Below are 21,804 nucleotides of genomic sequence, written 5' to 3' on the forward strand. Positions count from 1 at the left end.
CTCTCCATTTATACAACATCTAAGTGTGTCTTGGTATCTCCCGCCAATGGACAGTCACCAGACCTTTGTTCCATCCATTTCTGAAGGACTCAAGAGATGCTCCCTGTGGACGACTGTCCCACCCTCTAATAGGCCTCACTGACAGTGAAGCTTTCTCTGAATTTTCCTTCACCCGGTTTCATCTCATCCCTCTTCTCCCGCTCTCCATCTGCCTGGTTCAGAATGGAGCAGAGCATGCTGGGGCTTGTAGTCTCCCGTGGGCCGCATGTCTGCATTAAGTGATGACGGCAGCCCCACACCGGCTTTAGGGAGGATTTCACCTGTTTGTTTGGTTGGTTTTGCCCTTCTCAACAGGAAACGCTGAGGGAGAAGATTTTCACCCCCCTCACTGTGGAAAGTGCCGTTGATGCCAGGTAAAGGGATTCTTTGTTAGGAGATGCTGAGATCTGTCTCTGGCTTGTCAGCACGCCGCACATGGGGACCGAGGGATTCAGAATGAGGAAAGGCTGGCAGGCAGTGGCAGCTTATCAAAACATGTAATAAACACAGCCAGATGCTATGGACAGGGTGGCAGGCAAGCCCAGCTGTCCTGCTTTAGGTGGGATTCAGCAGACCAATCTACATGGCTATAGTTCCCATTTATAGATGGGGCATGGAGCCACAGAGAGACTAAGTGACTTGCTCGAGGTTGTACAGGGCACCTGTGGCAGAGCAGGGAATCGAATCCAGGTGTCCCAAGTCCAAGCTAGGCCCTTACCACTAGGTTTTCCTTCCTCTCTATCCGTTGTGTTATCCTTCCTTTCCCTTTCCTGTTGTAAGGCCTTGGCTACACTTACCCGCTAGTTCGGCGGCTGGCAATCGAACTTCTGGGTTCGACTTATCGCGTCTAGTCTGGACGCGATAAGTCGAACCCGGAAGTGCTCGCCGTCGACTGCGGTACTCCAGCTCGGTGAGAGGAGTACCGCGGAGTCGATGGGGGAGCCTGCCTGCCGAGTGTGGACCAAGGTAAGTTCGAACTAAGGTACTTCGACTTCAGCTACGTTATTCACGTAGCTGAAGTTGCGTACCTTAGTTCGAATTAGGGGGGTAGTGTAGACCAAGCCTAAGACATGTCAAATGTCCTACTTCTTCCCATGCTCTCCCACCCTGTGGCTAACCAGTGCAAAGGCAGGAAACCTTCCCCCCTTGTGACTGACACAAACCCCGAGAACGCTGAGAGCATTTTTTCAATGTGTGTCTCAAAATTGAGGGCATTTTGAGACTCTTTGTTCTGCCTGGGACCCACACTTGTGTGAGAAATGCCCCAGAGCACAACCTGGTTTTAGTTGGGCTATATTTTTTCAGCCTTGCAAAATTGCCCTGGAGATTTATCAGCCCAGGCACACAATTGACGTGCCCTCTTTTTTCTAGGACGATGCAAAAAATGAATCATGTGTTACCCACCCATCAGGTAGGGCCAGATCCTCAGCTGGTGTATATCAGTGTCACTCTCTCGGCTTCAGTGAAGTTGTGGCCATTCACACCCACTGAGGATCTGGCCTGAAGAATTTTACAACGCCGCCAGGTGGAAATAGACATCCTATGGTTTGGGGTCTGGCCATCTGGTTACTTTCCACTATGCACCAACTATTTCGATCATTTTATTGATGCATGTAGCTCAAAATGCTACTGAGGGGCTGGCAGATTTCAGCTGGGTCATGCCCAGGGCAGACTGGGACAGAGGGACTGGGGTGGTGGTGGGAGGGAGCGCTACCAGACTCCCAAAGCAACTGGGTCTCAATCTGGCAGCCCCTTCCACATGTTCCGCTGAATCCCAACAGCTGTGCTTGTCGCCTCCTTTTCCCAGAGATGCCATTGCCAAGATCCTGTACTCCCTGCTCTTCAGCTGGCTCACGGACAGGATTAACAAGCTGGTCTACCCTAAAAAGGAGGCGCTTTCCATAGCCATTCTGGATATCTATGGGTTCGAGGTGAGCAAGCAGAGGGCTGCATGTGAGATGCTGGCCCATCCCTGATGTTCCTATAGCATAGGGGTAGGCAACCTATGGCCCGGGTGCCGAAGGCGGCACGCGAGCTGGTTTTCAGTGGCACTCACACTGCCCAGGTCCTGGCCACCGGTCCGGGGGGCTCTGCATTTTAATTTAATTTTAAATGAAGCTTCTTAAACGTTTTAAAAACCTTATTTACTTTACAGACAACAATAGTTTAGTTCTATATTATAGACGTATAGAAAGAGACCTTCTAAAAACGTTAAAATGTATTACCGGCACGCAAAACCTTAAATGACTCAATGAAGACAATGGGGGGGAGGGCTAGCTCAGTGGTTTGAGCATTGGCCTGCTAAACCCAGGGTTGTGAGTTCAATCCTTGAGGGGGCCATTTAGGGATCTGGGGCAAAAATCTGTCCGGGGATTGGTCCTGCTTTGAGCAGGGGGTTGGACTAGATGACCTCCTGAGATCCCTTCCAACCCTGATATTCTATGATATTCTATGATTCTAAGACTCGGCCCACCACTTCTGAAAGGTTGCCAACCCCTGTTATAGCATACCAGGAGAATCATAACGTGGGACTAAGGGTAGCCTTGGTGTGCGTATGGGCATCTCCCGCGGAAGCCAACGCGGGTCAGGCCAGGCCTGAATCCGGCACCTCATGAGCTCAGCAGATGACACCGAAGGCCCTGGTGGTACAAATGTGTGTTACCAACTTGTACTGGCACCAGTGTGACCTATTGGGAGCCACAGCGTGACTTACTGGGACCGTGGGTCAGAAACAAAAGACATTGTGAATGGAAATGATCAAACCATAAATTAAACTCTCCTGCCCCCAACTCCCCGCTGGGATTCACAGGAATCCCATCCATGACCTGAGATGCGCCCTCCTGATCTCTGATGCTGCCGCAACCCCCGCAGCCCCCGTGGGCTAGCGGCCCCAGGGCGTTTCACTCACCAATTTTCTAATGACACCTGTGGAGTTATCAATGGCCAGGGCTCCCCCTTCGCCCTCCATGGAGCCTGGCCAGCATTTCCCTGCATGCTTTGCCCTTTGCAGCCGTGCACTCAAAACAGTCCCAACTCAGGGCCAGATCCACAGCTGGTGTAAATCATTGCTGCTCTGTTGGGTCACCGCCGAGGTGTCTTACTGTAAAACGGTGGATCTGTTTAACATGCGTCTGGTTCCATCCTCGTGGGTTTTAATCCAGTACGGGCCTGGGTGACACATGCCTCGTTGTCCTGTAAACACGCCAGCGGCAGAGAATCCAGGAATGGTTTGGAGACGTGGATGGTTTTGCCGCCTGGGGCACGATGCTCACTAAGGTCTAGGCCCAAAGTTGCCACTTCCAGTTTCTTCCCATCCTCAGCAGAGCAAATCCCCCCTGAACGGTTTGTCAGGCCCCAGGCACTGATGTCTCCAGAATTGGGGGTGTTTGTGTGTATTCTGGCCTCGCCACCCCCAGCTCCGCTGATCCTCACCCACCACCCCAGCCTGCCCTGATCTCTAGCTCTGTCTGCTGTCTTGCTCCGGAGCCCCTGCTCCCCACCCCCAACAACTCCCCGTAACCCCCCCCCCCGCGAACTTCCTATGCATAAGAACACAGGAGGTGCCAGGCGGGATCAGACCATCTAGGTCAGTATCCTCTACCTACACAATCCAATTCTTTCCTATGCCAGCCCTGGGCTGTCTCGCTGTATAGCATTACCAGCCGTTCCAGTCCAGCTATACCAGTGCATCTCAGTCCTGATCCCCCTCTCTCCCACTCATGGGGCCTCCTCCGCTGCTTGCCCCTCAAACCGTGACCTCCAGTACCCCTTGCTATTTCAGTCCTGGGCCTCTCCTCGAGAGATGCAGCTGGTTGTGTCCAACGTTGCCATTTTACATGGTCCTTCTCTGGTGAGCACCGATGGGAACAAGGCTGCGGCCCAGGCAAATGCATTTGCAGTTTGGAGCAAAGCCAGGATTAAACTTCTAGGTCCAGGGGTGAAAGTTTGCTGTGCTCATTCACTATCCCTTAGCCCTGCTGCGCCCGCTTCCAGGCATGCTTTACATGGGCGTGTATTTTCCACAGGACCTCAGCTTTAACAGCTTCGAGCAGCTATGTATCAATTATGCAAACGAATATCTGCAATTCTTCTTCAACAAGATCGTCTTTAAGGAGGAGCAGGTGAGCTGGGGAAGCTGGTTGGAACTGGGGTAGCGCCTGGCCTCTTGCTTCAGTGCACGCTACCTGCCAAACCTGCAAGTGAGAGAACAGTCCGGTCCCCCTTCATAAAAACCAACCCCTCAGGGAAAGCTACACTGGGTGCAACCATTCCTAGTCCCCAGAGCTTACTTCAAAGCCAGCAGGGCAGTCTCCAGGATTATTTGACACCCCTCATTCTTTGAAGGCCTTTGGTTGATCCCTGTGCCCTCTGGATAATGGGGGTTCTTCTGGAAAAGGTTTGCCTAGTAAGAACTATGTCAAGGCCAAATAATCATAATAAAGACCTATGAGCCGGCAGATTAAGCCCGAATCACTGAGGCCTTTTGCTTCCGCATGACCTTGCATACGCTTCCTGCAGGAGGAGTACGTCCGGGAACAGATAGAGTGGAAAGAAATCACCTTCAGCGACAACCAGCCCTGCATCGATCTCATTGCTCAAAAGCCACATGGGATTCTGAGGATCCTGGATGATCAGAGCTCCTTCCCTCAGGTAGTGGCGCTGCAGAGGGCTCAGCGTTGCCAGCGGCTTATTGGCAAAATGCTGTTCATTTTTAAAAGTGATTATGGCAAGCTAACCAGAGAGGCGAGTGCCGTTAGCTCCTGCAGATGCAGCAGTGATGGGGCTGATCCGCCAGTCCCTGGGTTCATTCTGATGCCTTGATCTCCGTAAAGGCAGACAGCCTTATTTATATACTCTGATCCTTGTGTACCTTAGCTTTAGAGAGGGATCCTGGAGGCATCCTATGGGCACACGAAAGGCATTGGTTCAAATTCAGAGCTGCTGCGTGAGCAGGTGCAATTCCACTGTCCCCCCACCAGGGATGAAGGTGGCCAAGCAGGGCAAATAAACTGGAGCAAGGGCAGGATTGGAGCAAAACTGCCTTGAAACAGGAATTCCTTCCTCTCCGTGGGTGCATGTGCGCACACCAGGGCCCCCTACTGGATGGAATCAGAGTTGCACAACTGTGTGTCACAGACCCTGTGCTGCTGGATGAGATTCTCCCTTAGCTCGCACGGGAGGAGGGTTTGGCTTTCAGGCAGTGTCCACACTGTCCACCATTACATCTCCAGCTCAGGCAGCCATACCTGCGCTAGCTCTGACGGAGCTGGCGTGCTAAAAATAGCAGTGTAGCTGCGGCCGCATGAGGGGTGGGACAAGTTAACCTTCCCGAGTACAATCCTGTCTGAAACCCTAGGAATGTACTCGGAGCAGCTAGTCTCTCCCATCGCCCATTCAGCTGTGGCTACGCTGTTAAGGGCATGTCTACCCAAGAAATGACACGCTAACTCCAGTGTAGACACACCCTTCGAGCAGGAGGGTCTGCAATTCAACTGCTGTGTTGCTGTGGAGTTGTGAGGGGTCATGGGGACCCCTGTGCATCATGGAGAGGTTCAGGAAGTTCCAGGTGGCCATAGATTGTCTAGAGTGGCTTCCAGCCAGGGATCTCAAAGAACTTTTGCGGATGTTAATAAATGACGCCTCCTAAGCCCCCTAGGAAGGAGGGGACACTGAGACATGTAGCGGTGAGGTGACTTGCTTGAGGTCACACAGTGATTCAGTGGCAGACCTGGGAACAGATCCCCAAAATCCGACCGTCTGACTCAGAGTTCTGTGCTCTAGCCATTAGACAGTGCTCCTTCCAGCTTGTTGCCCCAAATCCAGGTGAGTTTTATCTGCTTATAGGTTTCATTCCAAATGTTTTTCCAGCTCTGCCAAGTGCTCCCTGTGATGTAATACCCCTCACCTGTAGGCCAATGCTGAACATGGTGATGATGAGTGCAGGTATCAGAAGTTCCTTCCTGACACTTCAGGCTATCAGTTACATGCCCTGAAGCATGAAATTTTTTCCCACCCCAAAGTTAATATGAATGGCTACAAGTGTTACCAATGCTCATATAATCATCCAGTCCTCGATCTGGCTGCCTGCTGATGCAGAGCAGTCCACGGGGGCTGGTTAAACAGTGATAAAGGCTGGCTAGAAACAGTGAGGCTGCCTGCTTGTGGCTGTAGCCTGCAGGCAGACAGGTTGCCTAATTAACCCCGCACTCCTATTCCTACTTCCAGGCCACCGACCATACCTTCCTCCAGAAGTGTCATTACCACCACGGCTCCAATGCATTATACACCAAACCAAAGATGCCTCTCCCAGAGTTCACCATCAAACACTTTGCTGGCAAAGTAACCTACCAGGTGAGTGGCTGGAGAACTGGGATTCGGAGTAGGACCAGTGCTCTTTAACTGGCTCTCTTTCCCACAGCTGTCCAGCGAGCGCTAGATCCTCTGGTGTAAATCACAACTCCAGTGGCCCTTCATTTCTAGATCTTCCATGTCATATCCACTGGGTTTGAGTAACTGGGGAGGGATCTGTTTATTTTTCCAGGTGCACAAGTTCCTGGATAAAAACTATGATCAAGTTCGCCAGGACGTGCTGGACCTTTTTGTCAACAGCAAAACCAAAGTAAGAGTTCACGCTGGCCTCTCTTTGCTGGCTGGGAGAGTGGCAGGGAGGGCGCTAGTGATGGATCTGGGGGTTGCCTGATGGGATGGTACAGCAGGATTGCATTTTCTATAAGAGGCAGTGTGACCTATTAGACAGAGCAGTGGACTGGAGTCAGGCGATCAGGATTCTAGTCCCAGCTCTGTCTCTGGCCTATCAGGAATAGACTTCTCTCTGGACCTCAGTGTCCCCATACGATACTGACCTTTGTAAAGTGCGTCGAGGTCTACGGATGAGAAGAACTGGGTGTTATTGTTACATGTACTGCCACTGGCGGGACTCCCTTTCCCACTCAGAGCAGTGACTGCAGTGAACGTAATTAGCTCCTCCAGTGTTCACGGGGCTGCCATGTGATTTCCCCCCTTGGAACTCTGTCATGCCTCTGGGCAGTATTTGTTTAGCTTGCTCTCGGCCAATCAATGCAAGTCCTGGCTGCCGAGGCTGAATCATGGAAATCGGAGCTAGAGAAGGCCTGTGATGTCACCTCCTTCTTCCCGGGGGTTTGGGGCAGGATCGGTCTCTATAATAGGTTTCCCAGGAATTTGTCCAGCTGCTGAAGTCCATTCAAGAAGCTTGTGTGGATATGAGTGGACTTGGAACTAGAGAGGTCTGTGAGTAACCCAGAACACGGATACACCTGCCAACCTATGGGCACTTGTTAATCCACCTGGCAAGTTGGCCAACGTGGTTTGTAAATGTACCACCTTCCCCCAAGACCGTGCTCCTGGGCAGGGTGGATCAAATGTAACAGACGAGGCCACTCTAGGATTTTGAAGAATACTCATATGCAGATGCTAGAGACAAATACTTTAACAACCACTGAACTCCACTCATTCCTGACACACTTGCCCTATCTCCCTCCAGCTAACTTGGCCAATAGCACTTTGCTCTTCCATAGCGCCTTTGGTCTGAGTATCTCAGACAGATCACGTGACAAAAAACAAATAAGCTTCCCAGCGTCCCATGAGGACACAGTATGGGTGATCCCATCTTGTAGGTGCGGAAACTGAGGCACAGAGCAGGGAGGTGACTTGCCCAGGATCACACAGTAAGTCAGTGACAGGTCTGGGAAAAGAACCCAAGAGTCCTGACTCCCATTCCTGTGCTTTAAGCATTAAACCTTCTGAGGATACACTGTGGACATAACGAACAATAATAACCCCTAGCTCTTATCATCAGTAGATCTCAAAGAGCTTCACAGAGGAGGTCAGTATCATTATGCCCATTGTACAGATGGGGAAACTAGGCACAGAGTGGGGCAGTGACTTGCCTAGGGTCACCCAGCAGGCCAGTGGCAGAGCTGGGAATCAATCCAGGCCTCTTGAGTCCCAGTCCGGTGCTCTATCCACTAGGCAACACCACAGAAAACATCTCAACCAAGCCCTATTCCATCCTGCTTTTTAACCACACCCCTCCCTTCCAAGGTGGTGGCCAACCTCTTCTTCGGCCATGCCCAGTTGGTGGCCCAGCAGAGGACCATGATGGGGAAGAACAGCACAGTCACCCGGCGGTATAAAGCACCGACGGTGGCAGCTAAATTCCAGCAGTCACTCCTGGACTTGGTGGAGAAGATGGAGAGGTGAGTGAGCAGGGAGCTTAAAGAAACGGATTCAGAAATTGCCTATTCAGGGGGGGGAAACGGGCTGGTGGGAAAGATCCGGCAGCTCCTCATCGTTCCACATTCCGGAGTGGGGTATAGACCTGCCCAAAGAGTCGCCCCACAGAGTCCTGGTCTGGAACACGGAGGGAAGGGATCTTTCCAGGACATTGTAACCACATAGTTGCAATACACTGGTCTCCAGAACCAGAAGCTAGGACTCTCACGGGGCCTAGGGGAGTTAGGTGCCTTGGGAAATCCCTGCCGGCATGGTTGACGTGCCCAGAATGATCTTTGGGGAAGACAGCTGGTCAGCTACTCGGCTTGCTTTCACGGTGGCCGTGTGCAGCAGAGACCTCGCAGCCCTTCCCGGGAAGCCCTGTGACCTCCAAGCTCGTGGGTTCCTTTGTCTCAGCTCCCCCAGCGGATAAACGTGTCTCTCTCTCCGATTCAGGTGCAACCCGTTCTTCGTCCGCTGCCTCAAACCCAACAACAAGAAGGTAAAAACAGGCCACGCGGCTGGGGTGGTGGTGGGGGGGCTGGATGCAGGGTTAGCAGTGCGAAGGGCACGTCTCATTGACAAAACGGGGGCCAAAGTGACATGCCCAAGGCCACCCTGTGAGCCGGTGGCGGGGTCCAGGAATGGAAGCTGCAGTTCCTGACTCTCAGCCCTGGGCTTTACCCACTAGATCCTGCTTCTTCTTAGCACAGGGAGTAAGGCATGGGTGTCCCGTATGGGCATTGCGATAAGTGCGCCCAACCCTGGCTGGGGTCACAGTGGGAGGGGTGCTGTAAAGGGAGGGGGTTGCTGGTAGCCCAGTGCCTTTCAGTTCTGTGCCACGCGGCCTGCAGTGCACTGGGCAGCTCCAGTGACACTGTTCCCCAGCCTGGATCCCATCGCTCCAAAGGCCGTTTGGTGAGATGTCTGGCCTTCAGCTGTCTCGTTGAACGAAGGGAGACAATGCACCGAGACTGGACCTCACCCATTGTCTGGCTTGTTTGCTCTCGAGCAAACACACTTCCTGCTCTTTACCCACTCCCTTTCCCGGTTACCCTCCCAGCTTCCTTTGAGAGAAGAGCCGGCTGCTGGGCCAGAGAGCCGATAACGCGCTGCATTGAGGTGTCTCTGGCCTCACGCAATGTGTGTCCAACTGCCCTCGGCTGGCTGGAATCTCCAGCCTGCTCAAGTGTGTGTGATCACATCGCCCTCTAGAGGCTGGAATTGTGAGAGCCTATAAGCCTTAATATCACCACACAGACTGCGCATTTGGCCGCTTAAGACACATCCGGCCGGGGTGGCACCAACCACTTTGTTCCTGGAATAGCATTTGTCACAGCCGAGCAGATATAAGCTCTTTGCAAACGTGCTGCTTGACGCTTTGTCACAAAGAGTGAGGCGAAAGAGCCCTGTCCAGAGAGGAGAATCCCCTTGGAGATCCGGCTTGAGTTGCTGGTAGCAGGAGGTTTGCAAGCAGATGAATTGCACAAAAGCATTTCAATAACATCAGGAAGGCGATGCGCTAGCCATGCTGTCTCGTATGCAAGAGCTTCCGCCTCCTCACTGCCTTCTTCTCCCCTAGATCTCTCCCCAGCCAGTGACACTCCCTGCACCTAGTCTCTGACTCAGCAAAGCTCTTAAGGAAATGTGTAGCTTTAGGTCCCGCTGAAGTCAGTGGCCTGGAGTTGAGCGTGTGTTTGAGTGCTTTGCTGACTCGAAGCGCCGAGGATGCTGCATTGTCCCCACGCAGCCACCAGCTCTGTCTTCCTCGCTCCTGCTTCACTCACGAGTTGTCTGGTCCCCAGTGCCCGATCCCCCTTTGGCTCGAACAGGCGATTAAAGCCCCCCCGCCTTTCCCCTTGTTCAGGAGCCAGCTGTCTTCGAGGCGGACATTGTCAGCAGCCAGCTCCGGTACTCTGGAATCCTCGAGACCATCCGCATCCGCAAAGAGGGCTTCCCGGTTCGCATCCCCTTCCAGATCTTCATCGACAGGTGCTGCTGCCTGGAGTTGCAGATTCCAGACTGAGAAGCTTTGGGATGGGGGTGGGAAGGGGCATTTCCCAAGAGTGAGCTCGAGCAGACGGAGTGGTGGGAAGGGAGGGCAAGGTAGATTCCACACAGGGGGAACGCACTGTAGGGAGCAATCCAGTTTCCCCCCCCCCGCCGCCCGCAGACGGCTCCTAACAGGTCTCCTCCCTCTCTAATTTAAATGAGTACCGGGGAGCATGTCTCCCGGATTTCTGTTCTGGGCCCTGTTCTTGGCTCTGATGTGGGTGGAATTACTCAAGAGGGTTTGACTTGACTTGAGTCTCTGGATCTCATACATTAGCTGTGCTCCCGGGGCTCTCTAGGTACAGGTGCCTCGTAGACATCCGGCCTGGCATCACCCCCGATGGTGTGAGCTGCGTGGAGGTGCTGAAGAAGCTGTGTGCTGTGAGTCCCACCATGTACTGCATTGGAGTCAGCAAGGTACGGCTGTTGCCTTTCCCGTTGACCATGGCCAAGAGTGTCTGGGTAGCCTGGACCGGGGAAGGGAAATCAAGGGCAGGGTGCTGTACGGATTCTGCCCATGGTGAGGGCTTTTGGCTGGCTGGGAATGGGATGATGTCTCAGCCTGGGGGAACCCGGCACCATTTTGTATCCTGTGGGCCACACGGTCTGTTTGCAGGGACTGGCAGGGGACGCTACCTCTGAAGGTTCCCCTGCATGAACCAGCCACTCCAGGGAGGGGCTGGGGCGGCCGGGCGACATTTGTCAAGGTTGGTGGACTGTTAGGGTCAACGCCTGCAAACAGAGCGAAATCCCAAACCGTAATGACAGGCCTGAGGTCACATTTTCAGTTGCGCCCACACAGCGGGCACGTGCAGCCATGCCCACGGAACGGCGTGCCCTGCTTGCACGTGGCACTGCACTTGTGAATCAAGTAACTGCACTCACCAGTGGCCCCTGGTGTGCAGAGTGGGGTCTCCGCACGAACGCTTACCTGCTTGCCTGTGCAGTCCTGGCAACGCCGTGCGCACCATTGCACGTGCACTTTTAGCACGTGCATGATATGGAAATTAAACTCTAACCCTCACGATATTTCCTGGGGCTGCCCTGTCTGTCTGTCTGCATCCATCTGTTGTCTTGTGTCTTCAGCTTAGATTGGAAACTCTTTGGGGCAGGGGCTGTGTGTGGTTCTGTGTTGATACAGTGGGGTCTTGGTCTCTGACTGGAGCTCCTACATGCTACCGCCATACAAATAATAATAATGCTCATTATAATAATAATCCAGTCCAGACTGTGCAACACTCGTTTGTAGGAATCTCATCAGTTCTTGCCTGCCAGAGGCCTCCTGGAAGAAGGGTGCTAAACCACGCCAGAAGTCAGTATCGCCAACCCCAGAAGTTCAAAAAGCATGAGTCAGACCCCGCAACTATCATGTGATTGGCCCCAATATTATGGGATTTTAAAAAAATATTATATTATGTTTTTGATCTGGCTTTGATTTTTGAATTCCCCATGTGTGTGGGGCAGTTACTTTGTGTGATCTCCCCCTCCCCGCCCATGGTGTGTGTGGGGGAGTTACTGTGTGTGATCTCCCTCTACTCCCCAAGGTGCATGTGGGGCAGTTACAATGTGTGATTGGCCCCTGCCCCCTCCCCGGGGTGCGTGTGGGGCAGTTACAGTGTGTGATCTTCCCCTCCCCCCCCAAGGTGCGTATGGGGCAGTTACAATGTGTGATTGGCCCCTGCCCCCCCCCGGGGTGCGTGTGGGCAGTTACAGTGTGTGATATCCCCCTGCTCCCCTCCCCAAGGTGCGTGTGGGGCAGTTACAGTGTGATTGGCCCCTGGCCCCTCCCCGGGGTGCGTGTGGGGCAGTTACAGTGTGTGATATCCCCCTGCCCCCCCCCCGGGGTATTTGGGACAATTCGTGTACCCAGGAGGGGGTTCTGGCTCTGCTACAGAAGCTCTTGCTGTTGCTTGATGGTGCAGAGCTTCCAGCTTCTCCCCAACCCCAAATTCTAATGAATGAATTCTCTGTTCCTCCCCCAGCCCCACATCAACTCTGCCCCCACAGCCCGCAGCCTCACTTGCAAGTGCAGGGACTCCTCACTGCCCCGCTTTTCAGCCCTGGTGTAGCCAGGATCGAGAGGGCCGGGGGGGGAAGGGGAAGAGCAGGGAGCAAACGGACCCAGTGCTCATAGGAGGGAGGGGCAGGAGGAAGCAAAAAGAACCCAGCAGCTCAGCCCTACTCAAAAAACTCCTCTTGGTTCATGGGCCAGAGCAACGGGGGAGTTCTGCCTGCATCTGCGGGAGCTGCGATTGGCTGCCCTTCCCCAGGAGGCGGGGCAGTGGGGAAGGCAGCCAATCAGGGGATGTGTGTCCTCCCAGGCAGGGCTGAAATTGGCAAGAGAGCGGGAGCATCTCGTGTCATCGCCAGACATGCTCCAATCCCGGCTGAAATCCTTGCGTGGAAACGGCGTGAGCTGACAGCACCACGAATGAGCTGTCATTGCTGGCGTTCGTTATTCCTGGTCCTTTGGAAGCACCCAGAGGGCTCAGTCGGGCTCAGAGCCCCATTTTGCTGTGAGCTGAACAAAGCAGTGGGCTCCCCCCTCCCCAGATCATTCATGCGTTACACAGACCAAATCTGCTGCTGTCTCCAGCGCTGGGCGGGGGGGTTATTGTCTCTGCTGCCCCCAGGGTGGCCCTGGAATCCCCAAACATTCCTCTGTTTCAGGTGGGTTTCCTGTGGGAGCCATTTGCTATGGCTGAGCCCAGAAACCGCAGACTTTGTGTTGTGTGCAGTGCTTTTTTTAGAGTGTCTGCATATCTCTGAGGATTCAGTCCCTGGGTCTTTGTCCCCGTGTCTTATAGCACTATTGTCCCCTAGAAACACCCCGCCTGCCGGGCCCAGTGGTTTATCCCCGGGTGGTGCTAGGGCCCGTATCATTGGTGTGTGATGCTTTGTCGGCTCTGATCACGATGGGGAAATTCAGACGTGCCCTTTGCTGTAGTGTCCACGGCCTCTTTGATAGCCAGACATGTTGGGAGTTGGAAACAGACGTCGTCATAGCAAGGGTGATTACAGCTGGCATTAAAGGGACACGGGCTGGCAGCGGGCACTGCTGGCACCCTGCATGGTAACTGTACTCTTGGCCTGCAATCCTGCTGCCAAACTGGCCCCCTGGTGCCCTGATTACACGAGGGGGGGTCAGAACTTGGGCCCCCAGGCTCCTGCGGAAGCAGTGCACACTCGCCTGGGGGATGCACCCTCTCTCCCATAGCCGCGCTCTCAAGGAGCGGCACTAAGAGGCTGAATGGTCAACTCTCCTCGCCCACAGGGAGGGTCACTGGCGGGCAAAACTTTTGAAGGCGAGGGGAGCCTTTGGGGTGCCAAGGAGAACCCTAGCTGGGTGACCTCAGCTAAGCACAGCCAGGGAGCTGGGCTTGCTGGGTTCATGTGTGGGGGGTCCACTAGGCCACATTCTCCTCCCGCACCGACCTGCCGCGGGATGGAAACTGACGAGCGCCCCCCTGGCTCGAACACCTGCGTCTTCAGATGCCCTGGGCCACCCCTGTGGTGCCCGACCGTACAGCCATGTGTCCCTGTGTTATCAACCCCTTGGCGTCCAGACTCGGTTGTCTTGCTATGCAGCCCCTCCGCAGAGTGGGATAACGAGATGTCCTGTGGCCATCTGCATGCAGCTCACGCAGGGCAGAGGGTTAAGCCAAACCCTTCCCAACCCTACTTTGCTAATTCGCATAGAGCCTGCCCCAGACCCCGCTGAAATCAACCAGAGTCTTTCCATTCCCTCCCACAAGCTTTGGGCCAAGCCCCTGGCGCGAGGAGCCGAGTTCCCCTGGAGGTCAGTGGGAGCTGCTGGGGCAGGAGCAGGATCAGCCCCACCCTGGCTGGTGTCCTTTGGGCAGGTGAGTGAGCTGGTTAGAAGCTGCCTCCCGCAGGGGTGGGCGCTGATACCTTTTCTCTCTCTCCCTGCTGCCAGCTGTTCATGAAGGAGCACCTGTACCAGCTGCTGGAGAGCAAGCGGGACCGTGCCCTGCACCGGGCAGCGCTCACCCTGCAGCACTACGCCCGCGCCTTCTTCATCAAGAAACGCTTCCGCTCGCTGCGCCGCAAGATCGTCCTCCTCCAAAGCCAGTCCCGGGGCTACCTGGCCAGGTGCTGGGGGGCGGGGCACTGCCGGGGTGACGCTCTGCCCTGCCGCGCAGGGGCCCAGCCAGCCGCTCACTCTCCTGCTTGGGAAGGGCCGCGGGGACGAGCTACTGGGGGACAAGGCTGGGCCAAAGCCCACAGCAAGGCCCCAAGACCTGCGGGGCGCCCCTGGGCTGAGTTTCAAGTGGCCCTACGCTGAGCTTTGGGATCAGGCGGGATCCAGGCAAAGCCAAACCGTTTCAATGGGCAGAGCATAGACTGTTGGGGGCACGTTCCAAAACGAAACACGGGGGGGGGCGGGGAGAATCTGCCCCCGTTCCCCTAGTGTCAGGGCCTATGGAGCAGGCATGACCTTTCACCCCACGGCAACCCCCACTCCCGAGGACCTGATCCAAAGGCAAGATTCCCATCAACATCAGTGGGGTTTGGCTCGGGCCCTCAGCCTACATGTTCCATGTATGTAGAATCCTCGGGGTAGAGTCCAAACCAGCGGGGCACCTGCAAGCGAGCCAGGCTGCCGACCGTCATTAGAGGATGGGCTGAAAAGCTCTGTTCTCTCCCTAACCATTCCAGCCAGAAGTTGGGGAGGGGAGGACGGGGAGCTGGACTGGGAGCATCGGGCAGCAGACGGGGGGACAGGCTGATTCGGTGCCATGGGAGCACTCCGGTGTCACGCACTTATGGCCAGTGCTGGTCAGGCAGAGCCCAGAGTCCCTTCCCTGCGTCTGACGTCCCACCTTCCTGAGCTGAGCTTCTTGGGCAGTGCCAGGGGTCTTCCCCCTGGGCTGGGATCCGTGTACGGGGCCCGGCGTAGAGACTGCCACCTCCCCCACTAACCACGGGGTTGCTGTCCCCTGCAGACAGAGGTACAAGCGGCTGAGAAAGAGTCTAATCAAGTTCAGGTCCCTGGTGCACATGTACGTGAATCGCAGGAGGTACCTCAAGGTGAGAGCAAGCGGCTGGCGCGGCGGAATGGCAGGGGAGGGGAGAGGAGGGGAGGGGAGGGGGTCGTGCAATGTGCCGTGGGCCTGTATCGCAGGGAGCTCCGTTGGTCAGGTCTAAGGGGCAACAGCAGAACTGTGGGGGGCTCAGGGGTGGAACAGCAGGTCAGGGTTGAGGGGCACTGGCAGAAACTTGCACTGTCTGTACTTGTCTCTAGCTTGTTCTGTAGCACCAAAGTCACCCAGAAAATCCAGAGTGTGTTTAGTGTAGGGGTGTCGTTACCAGCCGCCCAGGCAGAAGTAAGGACATACGAACAGCCAAGCTGGGTCAGACCAATGGTCCGTCTAGCCCAGGATCCTGTCTTCCGATGGTGGCCGGCGCCAGATGCCCCAGAGGGAGTGTGAGAACAGGGCAATTTATCGAGTGATCCATCCCCTGTCGTGTCCTGGCTCCTGCGCTGTGTGGCGATGGGGCAGTCAAACGGTCTGGATGCCATGGGCCTGTGCCACACGGGGCTGGTGTTAGTGACAGTCGCTTTGCACAGGGCCAGCGACGCTGTGTCATTGTGCACAGCGGGTGTGACTCTGACCAGATGTGTGGGAGACACCGACATTGACGCAATTCACCCAAACCTGACTGGAGTCTTTGAAAGTGTGTCTGCTCCCTGCCCCGCCAACACAGGGGCATGGACTGGCTGTCCCATGGGCCAGGAACTGGTCTGCCTAAGAGGAGTGAGATCCCGATGCTGGCACGTGCCCAGAAGCCCCTGGAGGGATGTGAGATTGCAGAGGGAATGGCGTTCAGATCTTGGACTCCGGGAGCCCAGTCCCGTGGCCAGGGCAGGATCCGGTGGGCCCGAGCCAGCTGCTGGAACTCAGAGCATCCTGGATGCTCCTGGTCCGCTGTCAGGGGCATCTGATCTTCTTCCCTGTGGTGCTGGCTGGGGTGTGTGTTCCCCTGCTGGCTGGGGACTCGGGAAGCTCTGGGTAGCCTGCAGTGGGGGCACAGAGCCAGCTGTGCCTGACCCCCCTGCCTAAGGGAAGGCTGGAGGGCTGGGAGCTGCAGAGCATTTGAGACGCTCCCCCAGGGTGAGAAGCCCCCAGTGGCCACTTGCCTTGCCTGTGCCAATGCCCAGCCCTGCCCCTGGCTCCCTCCTCACCATCTGGCCCCCAGTGCTCCCAGTTCAGAGCAGAGACTCTCTGGCTGCTGTGCTGGGGGCGGGGATCCAGGCCAGGCACCCGAGTGCCGGCGCAGGAGGATGTGTTAAGCCCTGGCTTAGCCAGCTCTGTAGGCAAACAAACAGAGCAGCCTCAAAGCGGCGAGTCCCGCCCCGGCCAGCTGTGCAGGGACTGGCACATCCCCTGCCCCAGGCCCGGCAGCAGTAGCAGCACTGGGCCCCCGGGAGCCAGTCGGGGCCCATGAAGAGTGTCCGGTTCCAGCTGGATGGCGAGGACGCGGTGAGTAACCAGCCACAGCGTCCGGCCCAGCCTAGTAGGGCAATGGGACGAGCCCAGGGGAGGTAGGGGCAGCCTCTGTGCATGTGCAGGAGGGATCCTGGTGCCCACTCCCAGGGCCTGCCTGTGCGCGGGCACCGGGCTGTCTTCTGATACCAATGGACCCCTTGGCTGGTCTCCTGCTGCCTTTCGCCAGGGTGGATCCGAGCGCTCAGGAGAGGGAGAGGATAGAGCCAGGCGTGGTGCAGGCAGGGGCTGGGCACCCTTCCCGCACCCAGCTCTGCTGATGCCCCCCCCAATACAACTTGCCCCCCCTGCTATCCCAACGCTGGGCTCCCCCTCACCGCTCTGCCGAGGGGGTGCTGGCAACAGGGGAGCCCCTCCAGGTCATGCGTGTCCATGTGCTGTCCGGCCACCAGCCCAGCCTGCTGTACCTCGCGGTACAGAACTCTGATCCCGCTGGTTTGGCTTCATTCCCGCGTCATCCTCCCGCGCCCCTCCCATCCCGGCCAGATTCCTAGCGGGCAAGCGACCCGGCCCAGGCAACCGGAGCCATTCGCACAGCAGCCGGCTGGGTGTGTGTCGCTGCTGCTCTCCACGTGCCAATGTGCTCTGGTTTCAGAGGAAGGAGGAGGCTCGCAGGCGGGCGGAGGAGGAGAAGAAAAAGGCTGAGCAGGTAATGCCGGGTGGGCTCAAGTGCACGCATGCTGGCGCGTGGACGTGTGAAGTGTGTGTGTAGCACATGCCGTGGCGGGTGCATGAGTGCACTGGTGTGTGGGTGTGATGGATGCATGCTGATGCGGGTAGAGGGCACACGTTGGACGTCTGTGGAGGATGCATGCCAGTGCCACTCAGTGTGTGTGTGTGTGTGTGTGTGTCCCTGCTGGGCTGTGTGGTGGGTGAGGTGTGCCTGGGCTGGGGGTGGGGTTACGGTAGCTGCCCACCGGAACAATTCTGGGTCACGTTCTGCTGTTGCCCACGTCAGCTGGACTCACCCCCATCCCTATGCTTGGCTGGGATGGTGGAAGAGCTCAGGGCCCGGCTGAGCGAAGCAGGTGGCCGTCTCTCCATCTCTGGGCTCTGCTGCGGCTGGGTTCTGGGAGCCCAGCCTGTGCTTCCCCCGCACAGGGGATTGGACCTGGAGAGGTGATGCGGGGGGAGCCTGTTAGATCCTCCAGTGCTCCCACTCAGCGCTGGAGGAGAGCATGGACGTTGACGGGTGTCTCTGTGCTCTGCTCTCAGGAGCTGACCAAGAGGGAGGTGGTGGATGTAACGCACCTGGAAGTCCCCGCTGAGTTGGCGGGGCTGCTGGAGCTGGCGGCAGGTAAGCGCTCATTTCCCACACAGGGCTGGGTTGGAGCAGCTGGGAACGGTCCACAGGGAATCCAGGCCACTAGCAAAGTCACCTTCACCACCACTGGCCTCCTGTCTCTGTCCCATAGGGACACCCTGATCTCATGGGGATCTGGCCCCCAGTGCTCCCAGTGCTCTTCACCCAAGACTGCCCTGCTCAGCGTCTGCCTGCTCTTGTGCAGCTCAGATGCCAGACTCCACCCCAGAGGTGGTTGCCCTGCAGTGGTAGGTGAGGAGCTCCCTAAATCTAAGGGGGGGTCAAATTCTAGCCAACTACTGCACCCCTAGCACCCCATGGGAGTCACGAGGGTGCAGTGGAGAAAAAGGACCTGTCCCCCAGCCTGTTAAATGCCTTGGGACCCTCAGGGAGAAAAACCGGCTAGAGATGGAAGCTGTTATCATGACCAAGTCGGCAACTAGAGGGACCTCTTCCCAGAGAGGAGGCAGCAGGGGGCCAACCACACTCAATCCTAGGCAGAGCTGTCTAGTGGTTAGAGCACGGGACGGGGTTCAGGATGCCTGGGTTCTATTCCTAGTTCTGTCACTGGCCTCTGGGTCTCAGTTTCCCCCTGGAATACTGTGAGGTTTAGCTGGGCCACGTTGGTCTAGGCGTCTCCAGAGAGAGTCAGCGAGCGCTGTCTCGCTCCTGCCCCCAGAAGGAGCTCAGCCCAGCCTCCTGGCTGCACCAACGTGGGTTTGATTCTGCCCTGCCCTGGAGCCGAAGGATCCCAGGCTGAGACACCCCAGGGAGCTTCTGTTTGTTGCCCACCTTTATTCCCTAAGCCAGTGGCAGGGGCTGGAGCCTCTCCTCCTCCCGACCCCACTGACTCCTGGTGCCTCTGTTCTCCCCCAGCTCACAAGCCGGTGAATGCTCAGTGCGTCGTTCCGGTCCCTGCGCCCAAACTGCAAACGGACTCCCGGCTCACCCTGCCACTCGACATCAACAACTACCCCATGGCCAAGTATGTGCGGGTCCACTTCCAGGTAAGGGAGGCACCGAGCAACCCCCTGAGCCACTCCGCGCCCTCGAAAGAACGGGCAGTGTAAGGAGGGAGGGACACTCAGTAGTTAGCTGGGACCGGACGCCAGGACACCTGGGTTCTATTCCTGTCTCTGGGAGGGAGTCAATCCTCTGGGAGTTAGAGAGTGTGCTGGGAGTTCAAACTCCAGGGCTCTCCTCCAGCTCAGGGAGGGAGTGTTACGTGATTACAGCAGGGGCCTCGGAGTCAGGACTGCTGGAGTCTCTTCCTGCCTCTGCCACTGACTCGCCGAGTGACCTTGGGCAAGTTACTTACCCATGCTTTCCCCAGCTGCAAAATGAGGCTGATGGTGCTTACTGACCTCCCAGGGAAGTTAGGAGGGGCCTGATCCTGTGACATGCTGAGCACCGGGTCAATGAGCACAGAGGATGCTGAGGCTTGGATGCAAGGGGCTCCCTCCAGGCAGATTGTAGCGTCTGTGAATGGGCCTGAGCTTAAAGGGACTCATGTGACAATGCGGTTCTGGCGGAACCCAACTGAGAGTGCCAACTCAGGACAAATTGCTCAAACAGGGCAGTTACAGCCCAAGGCTGGGGTTTTTTCCACCTCTAAGGCAAACCAAACCAGCCAGACTAGGAGGATTTCGGTCTCACCCCACTGGCTAACCGCAAGTCTCACAAGCAATCTCCTTAGACACTTCAGTTTCCCAGTATTACCACCAGTGCCACTCGTTATGGGGACAAATGGTTATGAAAACCAATACCCCAGTAAAAGAAAAAGGTTCTCCTGATCCCAAAGGACCAAGCCCCAGACCCAGGTCAATATACAAATCAGATCTTACCCACAAATCACGCTGTTGCCAATCCTTTAGAATCTAAAATCTAAAGGTTTGTTCATAAAAGGAAAAAGATAGAGATGAGAGTTAGAATTGGTTAAATGGAATCAATTACATACAATAATGGCAAAGTTCTTGGTTCAGGCTTGCAGCAGCGATAGAATAAACTGCAGGTTCAAATCAAGTCTCTGGAATACATCCCCCGCTGGGATGGGTCCTCAGTCCTTTGTTCAAAGCTTCAGCTTGTAGCAAAGTTCCTCCAGAGGTAAGAAGCAGGATTGAAGACAAGATGGAGATGAGGCATCAGCCTTATATAGTCTTTTCCAGGTGTAAGAACACCTCTTTGTTCTTACTGTGGAAAATTACAGCAAAATGGAGTCTGGAGTCACATGGGCAAGTTCCTGCATACTTTGCTGAGTCTCAAGGCATATTTGCCTTCTCTCAATGGGTCCATTGTATAGCTGATGGTCCTTAATGGGCCAGCAAGCAGGCTAGGCAGAGCTAACACCAGTTTGTCTGGGATGTCACCCAGCAGCATAGCATAAGTTTGAAATACAGACAGTATAGAGCCAATATTCATAACTTCAACTACAAAAGTGATACACACATATAGACAGCATAATCATAACCAGTAAACCATAACCTTGTCTTAGACACCCCATTTGACCCCCTTTATACAAGATTTGCGTGCCACTACAGGACCTTGGTTGCAACAATGATCTATATGGTCCCAGATTATATCAATAACGTCATAACTCAGTTGAGAGAAAATCAGACGACTGGAGAAAGGAAGCATGCTTCTCTGTGCCACTGGCTCCCCTTTGATCACCGAATCAACGTCCCTGACCTGTGCATGCCATGTGCCTTCTGGGTTTCACTCAGCCCGGGCCAGGATCTGAGCCGGCTTTGTTCTACTCCGGCGTGTCATTCGGGTCTCACGCATGCAGCAGGATGCCACAATCCACGGGCAGTGTTGTACTTAAAGTACTGCACAGGATCTTTTCAGGGGGAATAAGACAAAACGCCACATTTATTAGTAATTCATGTATTCATTAACACTGTATTATATGCATATAATATATTACACTTACACTCACACACACACACACAAACACACTCCGTCTTGTTGTTACCAATTAGTTGCTCCCCTTAACTTCACTGGCCAGGTGAGTTAGATGGGGGAGGGGGTGGAGCCGGGCTTCTGCCGATCCGGATCGATGCTCCCAGGTTGACAAGACGAGACCCGGGGTCCTCTGCAAGACACCTCACTTTTATAGCAGCTTTTTTTCTTATGCAAATCTATACCAGGTCTGTGTTCATTGGTCCTTTGTGCTGCTTTCTTTTGAGTGTTGTCCCAATGCTGCAAAGAGGGTGTTTCCAAAAGAAGGTGCTTGCTTCTAACCCCCGAGGCCGTCAGTATGTCTGCTTGTTTTTAATGAGCCCACTTGACACGTTTTATTGTCCTTGGGTCTGGCTCCCAGCCCCTCTCCAACAGTTGAGGCTGTCTGGAGGTGCTGCCTTTCATGCCTTGCTCATTCACATCTCATTCATTCAACAGGGCAATTGATTAAGAGTAGGGGGGGGAGAGCTCTTGTTCTACTGCTAGCAAACAGAAATTTTTCTTCTATCTTATTCTATCCTTAGGGGCTATAATATTATACCAAGGGCAATGCAAAGTTTTTAAATGAGGCTTTGATACAAAGTTCCATGAAAACAGAGGTCACACGTGGGTAGACCCACCACAAGGTTATATGAAGAGGCACAATGTAAAGACATATGAAAATGATCA

The 21,804-nt window shown here is 55.2% G+C and overlaps 1 protein-coding gene across 1 annotated transcript in view; it reads left to right on the top strand.

Annotated features, from left to right (window-relative positions):
- Window positions 1-21,804, top strand: part of LOC101949124 (unconventional myosin-XV) — an 80,424-nt gene that overhangs the window by 10,725 nt on the left and 47,895 nt on the right. Inside the window, exons 12-26 of the mRNA XM_065559003.1 lie at window positions 355-413; window positions 1,847-1,970; window positions 4,065-4,160; window positions 4,558-4,689; window positions 6,265-6,390; window positions 6,581-6,658; window positions 8,122-8,276; window positions 8,749-8,794; window positions 10,160-10,284; window positions 10,644-10,761; window positions 14,282-14,457; window positions 15,312-15,396; window positions 17,470-17,523; window positions 18,090-18,171; window positions 19,054-19,184. Coding sequence (XP_065415075.1) covers window positions 355-413; window positions 1,847-1,970; window positions 4,065-4,160; window positions 4,558-4,689; window positions 6,265-6,390; window positions 6,581-6,658; window positions 8,122-8,276; window positions 8,749-8,794; window positions 10,160-10,284; window positions 10,644-10,761; window positions 14,282-14,457; window positions 15,312-15,396; window positions 17,470-17,523; window positions 18,090-18,171; window positions 19,054-19,184 — 1,587 coding nt within the window. The remainder of the gene's footprint in view (window positions 1-354; window positions 414-1,846; window positions 1,971-4,064; window positions 4,161-4,557; window positions 4,690-6,264; window positions 6,391-6,580; window positions 6,659-8,121; window positions 8,277-8,748; window positions 8,795-10,159; window positions 10,285-10,643; window positions 10,762-14,281; window positions 14,458-15,311; window positions 15,397-17,469; window positions 17,524-18,089; window positions 18,172-19,053; window positions 19,185-21,804) is intronic.

The sequence above is a fragment of the Chrysemys picta genome, chromosome 10, assembly GCF_011386835.1.
Source record: "Chrysemys picta bellii isolate R12L10 chromosome 10, ASM1138683v2, whole genome shotgun sequence".
In the NCBI taxonomy this organism is placed as follows: Eukaryota; Metazoa; Chordata; order Testudines; family Emydidae; genus Chrysemys; species Chrysemys picta.